The following is a 6395-nucleotide window of genomic DNA, read 5'->3' on the forward strand; positions in this document are numbered from 1 at the left end:
CCCCCTGACATTGATAGGGTTGGGCACAGACAACCCCGCTCTTCTCCTGTTCCCGCATGGGGATTTTTTCAGAGGACTGGATGTTTACAGCAGATATCTCATCAGCTTGCTGCCTCACAGGCTTCTCCACCCTGCCATAAATTACAAGCACTGGCTGCCAAGAAATGACCTTCTTATCACACCCTGTCAGGGGGTCCCACTGGGGGAGGAGGCAGGATGGGGAATTTATGCCACAGCAACTCATGGTGACATAATAGGACACAAGGGACAGGGAGACCAAAAATTAAAAAGCAAGTTTTAACTATATGAAAAGGGAGACATGAGATCTCTTCCTTAGGTGAGTACAGAGGTAGTTCCTTAAGTAGATACAAAATAACTATCATTTTCTTCCTTCACCTGCTCATACTGAAATGAATGCTGTTAACCTTGAAGGTGCCACTGCATTTTTGTTTTATCTTGATACAGCAGACTGTCCCTTTGCTATCCCTTTGGAACCTGCCCCTACCGCCCTCTGCATCTCTGCTGGTCTCCCCCACCCACAGCATCAGCATTCAGTCTTCAACAGAAAATTAGTTCTTGGAAGCTAACGACTGCCCAGGCATCCAATTTTTAACCTCTAGCTCCTCAGAAGACAGAGAATGTTACCTACCTCTTTGACTCTGACGTTGGACACCAGTCCTTGGGATCAGGGAAACAGAATTTGGGGATGACCTTCAGCCTCTCTTCAGCATCTTTAGGCTGCCGAAAGGGGTGGTCAGGCTGCAAACAGAACATATGCCATGTCATGGTACAGGTGGAGACAGGTAGATTATCTCTCTGTGTGCTCAACTAGCCAGATGGGATACAAGATGATAAAGTCCATTCTAGTTATACTAAAATTTCATTCCCTCCTCAGTTTTCGCCCTTCTCTTTCCTCCATTTCTTTCTTTGTATGTGTTTATCAGAATCTTGGTTCCATATGTGCACCACACACTTCTCCTAACTCGCAGACCACTGGGGCTCTGGTTTGACCTTTCGGAATGCAAGACTTGCGATCCATCCAAATTCTAGAAAAAAACCTGCTTTACAGGGCATCCTTTCGAGCCTGAATGGCTGCTGCTTTGTTAAGGACTCTCTGCCCGCCACTTGCATCCCCTTTAGCCCATTCAGAGCTGGGCAAGCAATGGCCTTTCTGCACTCTGACCCCTGACCCCTGTAAAGATTCACTGCAATGGGAAGGACATGAGCCTGCTATGAAGAAGCCCTCCAGGGCCCTCCTCCTTCCTTGAGCATCCACTGACTTTATGCCAGGGACACTGGTGGAACTCATTGCTAGAGGGGCATCTTTTTCAAAGCAGCAGCAAATATTTAGAGTGGAAAAGATGCCCTGTATGGCAATGCAACGCAATTTTCTCAGCATGGATGGATCATGGATCTTGACCATGAAAAGGGCCTAATCAGATGTAAGTGTACAGTCTGAGTTCTTATAAATGTACATATGGAAAATATCATACCTTCCTAGTCCCCCTGAGTCACTGTTTTCTGGTACAATAATATCAGTTTCACCATAAGGGCACGCAGTGAGCTCACTGTTCCATGCTACACGTCTACCATAGCCTTCAGTGCGGAACACACTGCCTGCTCCCATCTAGCCTGATTTGCTATGGAGATCAGAAAAGGTTTTGCAAAAGTCAGACTTCGCTGCGGAGTCCACACAAGGAAGTGACTGGCAGATTGTTTTGAAACAGCACTATTCTGGGAGTTAGTAAAAGTCTGTAATCACTGTGGTCATGGTATAATTGTTGCTCCATAATTACTGGGGTGCTGTTTCCTGCTGCAAGACCACACCAGACCATATACAATGGAAAATTTAAGCAGTTTCAAGCAACACACAACACACCTTGCTGGGAAACTGCTGTATAATCTGTGGGGTGTATGTTGCTTCTGATGGTTTCTTCAGCAATGACACCACTACAAAGAGCTCAAAAAGCTGCTGCTCCTGGAACTCTATGAGGTCTCGCTCCAGCGTCTGGTAATGGGGGTTCCTCTTGGACTGAGCCTGCACTTGCAGCAGACGCTTATGGCGACCTATGGAAGACAAACCACTCTGTGAGGGCTTTAACTTTAATAGCACATCATAAACAAAGTCACAGGAAACAGCACGACCTCCATTTAGCAGGAAGACAATGGAAAGGTTAAAGATTAGCCCACTATAGATCTGTGGTAGAGCAGGACAAGCTACCCCAGTCCTGCACAAGGGACACTCATGGTTATGTTATGCATAGAATGGTAACAAAAAACAAAAACAAAAATTGCCAGCTTGGCAGAGTTATTCAGGTTGCGTCCATGTGAGTGTTTTGCTTAAGAGGATGCTTACCTCATTCTCTAACCCTTACATCCCCCTCTCCAAATTGCCTCTTCTCTGAACCTACTTTTTCCTACCCGGGGGCTCCAAGTATGTATTTGATGAAACAAGCACATTTAGAAGAGCGACATGCTTTGCACCTTTCTTGGTGAGAGCGTCTAGGCAACAAAAAAAGAAGAAGAGCGACATGCAATGGGACCTGCCGATGTGGTATAGGATCCAGGAGACCTGACTTCAAATCCTCACTCTTCCATGAAGTTTCCCAGGTGACCGTGGGCCTGTCATTCTCTCTCATTCTAATCTGTCTCACAGGACTGTTGCAAGGAAGGATAAACATGTACATTGGCCTGAGTTTCTGGAATGAGGCATTGGTATCTTTCCTCATATGTGACTGGCCTACTGTTTGGCTAAAAAACAATGGAAGAACACACAGAAAGGGATACGTGACACTATAGGTACTGAAATATTGCAATCTCCATTAATATACTTGTTAAGATATACTATAAATCCGCTTCTCCCAAGTCAGTGGTATTTGGTGTTGCATCTACAGGTGGCAGCTAGAATGTTATTAGCTCACAATAGGATGCCGCGTATGCTCCCAAAGATGGGGATCTGGTTTTGCAAACTGGAGTTTATCATGCTAATGGATAAGATCTTGGTGTTGAAACAAGAACTTCTAACAAATATGCATATGCAGAATGTGTTCGTTCAACAGTGGTCTCCCTTTGTGGAATACTGGAATAGAAACTTTCCATTAGAGTCCGCAAGGAAAGAAGTATTGAACTGGATATAGGAAGAAAATTTGGACTTCATATTTTTTTTATTAGTCTTGGGTATTTTTAGTGTATTTATGTGAATGCCTGTGTACTGTATTGTTCTATAAATAAAAAGATTAGAAGGATGGATAGATAGATAGTTAGTCATGTCAACAAACACACCCTTCTTCCCAAACTAGAAAAACAGCTACTGAACGTTTTTACACATATTCGTGTGGATACTCAAGCTCTTATTAAGGTGGGAACAATTCAGTCTCATCCCACACCATGGATCCTGGATATCTGTCCTACTAAACTGAATCTCTTACATGTCACTGAGACTGCACAAATGATAAAGAGAACATCAACCAAGGATCCATCTATCAGAGAGTGAACTTACTCCAGTGTGGAATATTTAGGGAAATTAGGGAAAGCCCAGTTCAAATCTATGATCTGTTCACTTGGAGACCTTGGGTCAGACACTCTCCCTCAGCTGATAACCTACCTCACAGGTTTGTTGTGAGGGTAAAATGGAGAGGCACAGTGCCCTGTGCTCTATGGAGCTAGGCACAGTGCCCTGTGCTCCATGGAGCAATGGCAGGATAAAAATGTGCTAGACAAATAGTTACCTGTCCCTGGGAAAACTCTAGCCAAGTTGCACAGTGCTGGCAGAGCTGGGCCTCGTTGCATGGTGGGGAAGCTGCAAGGATTTGTGTGGGGTACCTTACTTTCCCCTGTACTTTACACTATTTCTCCCCCCCCCCTTCTTCCTGGCAGTCCCCATATTCTCATATTTCCCTGATTTCTTTGTTGTTAAAGCTACTGGCACTCCTTTTATCATTTTTTTTAAAAGATTTTAGATTTTTCTGCAAACCTGCAGCTTTTCTCAGGGAGGGGGGAGAAGGGGGAATAAAAAGAAAGGAAGGAAAACCCAAAGAGCAGGGGGAAGGGATAAAGAGAAGGGGAAAATAAAAAGAAGGCAAGCCTGAAGGAGGAATGGAGCTACACGCTAAGGAAAGACCACATGCTTTGAAGGAGGGTAGCCGGTAACAAGTGCACAGGCGCCACACTGGGGAGCCCTGTCCTATTTAGTTCTGCCACACAAGAGTCCAGAGCAAGGCCAGATGATTTCACTTCAGATTTTCATCTTCATACTAAATCTGTAAAAAAAAATCCCCCATCTCCCCAAAGTCAGACACTTCATCTCTGTAGCACTGAGAGGATCACAGCCCTTTCAAGAAACCATGGCAAGAGCCGAGTAAAGACAAGATGCTCAGCAATGTTTCTCACTTGCCAGGTACTATAGAATTCCATTAAAATGTACCTTCCCTCCCCCTGCCACATCCCAATGCACACCAGACCATATACAATGGAAAATTTAAGCAGTTTCAAGCAACACACCACACACCTTGCTGGGAAACTGCTGTATAATCTGTGGGGTGTATGTTGCTTCTGATGGTTTCTTCAGCAATGACACCACTACAAAGAGCTCAAAAAGCTGCTGCTCCTGGAACTCTATGAGGTCTCGCTCCAGCGTCTGGTAATGGGGGTTCCTCTTGGACTGAGCCTGCACTTGCAGCAGACGCTTATGGCGACCTATGGAAGACAAACCACTCTGTGAGGGCTTTAACTTTAATAGCACATCATAAACAAAGTCACAGGAAACAGCACGACCTCCATTTAGCAGGAAGACAATGGAAAGGTTAAAGATTAGCCCACTATAGATCTGTGGTAGAGCAGGACAAGCTACCCCAGTTCTGCACAAGAGACACTCATGGTTATGTTATGCGTAGAATGGTAACAAAAAAAAGAACAAAAAGGCCAGCTTGGGAGAGTTATGCAGGTTGCGTCCATGTGAGTGTTTTGCTTCAGCTAGGTTCTAAAGGCCAAACGACACCTTTGGGTTTTTAATGAGTTGACTACGGGTTTCTCAAGTTCTTGGCAGCCACACAGCAGCTGCAGGGAATTGTTTTAAAAAAATAAATAAAGGAGAGCCCAAATGGGCTCAAACACCACCGTGTGGGGGGGAGGAATGGCTCCTGCCTCACCCCCAAGCCATTTCCTGTATGGAAATAGTATTGGGCGGGAGTTATTTCCCCATTTTTCCTGCTCCAGCTGCACAGAATACTCTACACAGAGCAGCAAAAATGGGGAGGAGAGTCATCTCCATGTGGAAATAGCAAAAGATATGGGAGGAAGTTTAGCAATACCGTCTAACAAATATGCCAGCACCAACAAGCTGGAATATCTAGAACTGGGACAGAGCTGGTCTCCTCTCTCCCACTTTAGTGAATTCACATTCTGAACACACACACACAGTGTTGCAAAAGAACTGCAACAACATTGTGGCAACTGCAGTGACACAGTCTTAGTGTTAGGGTTGCCAGGTCCCTTCGAGACACTGGCGGGGGGATGGGGGAGGTCACTCCAAGACCTGGAAGCGTCACTCCCGATGTGCTGATGTCACCAGAAGTGATATCGTGTGCCGTGCCTATGTCACTTCCAGATTATGTAGACACGTTGGGTGTGACGCTCTGGTTTTTGGGCAAAGCTCTATGGTAAAACTGGCCTTAAACCATAGAGTTTTGCCAAAAACCAAAGCATCACCCCCCCATCACCAACGTGCCTACGTCATTTCTGGGTGACATAGGCACATTGTTCCATGTGCTGTTGGGGGGGGGATTTCCTCCCACTGGCCAACTGGTTGGCGGTAGGCAGAAGTCTACAAAAGCGGGGGATCCCCTGCACTGAACTGAGGAATGGCAACTCTACTTAGTGTCCTTAACCCCAGTAAGGTAAGTTCATGGTTTTATGTTAGGCTGGGGTGCACCGTTTCCTCTCCTCCCTCTAGCATCAAGAGAGGGTGCTTATCTAACTGCTTGTGTAACACTTTCTGCAGGAAGGAAGCAAAGGAAACAGCATGGCTGACCATATGCTAATGGGCACTGCCAGTGTGTTACTACAAAAGACTACAAGCAAATCTTTGCTCTGTCAGGTTCCAGACATGGAGAGCAGGAAATGCTGGTGTGTCCAGAGCCCTGGCTGCCAACTGGAGCAGATGAATCATGACATAGAGCCAGTTTGGAACCTGTTGCTCTTGTTGTTCCTCCACTGTTTACATGCAAGCCCAGGATAAAAGGCCAAACTCGTTATGTATAATCTCACTCAAGTTTCTCCTTTTCCCAGCAAAGGGCGTTTCATAATCTTGGAGGAGTTTACAGCGCACAGAAGTGTCTGGGCTGCAGCCTCAGCAAGCAATTCTCGGTGGGCAACCCTGGAAAAGTCTGAGCAGGAAT

General features: G+C 45.7%; 1 protein-coding gene across 1 annotated transcript in view; it reads right to left on the bottom strand.

Moving 5' to 3' along the window:
- Positions 1 to 6395, bottom strand: part of DENND2C (DENN/MADD domain containing 2C) — a 76666-nt gene that overhangs the window by 18877 nt on the left and 51394 nt on the right. Inside the window, exons 8-9 of the mRNA XM_015429284.1 lie at positions 4508 to 4695; positions 650 to 759 (exon numbers count right to left, since the gene is read on the bottom strand). Coding sequence (XP_015284770.1) covers positions 650 to 759; positions 4508 to 4695 — 298 coding nt within the window. The remainder of the gene's footprint in view (positions 1 to 649; positions 760 to 4507; positions 4696 to 6395) is intronic.

Source organism: Gekko japonicus, unplaced genomic scaffold (assembly GCF_001447785.1).
Source record: "Gekko japonicus isolate JY-2015 unplaced genomic scaffold, Gekko_japonicus_V1.1 scaffold786, whole genome shotgun sequence".
Lineage (NCBI taxonomy): Eukaryota > Metazoa > Chordata > Lepidosauria > Squamata > Gekkonidae > Gekko > Gekko japonicus.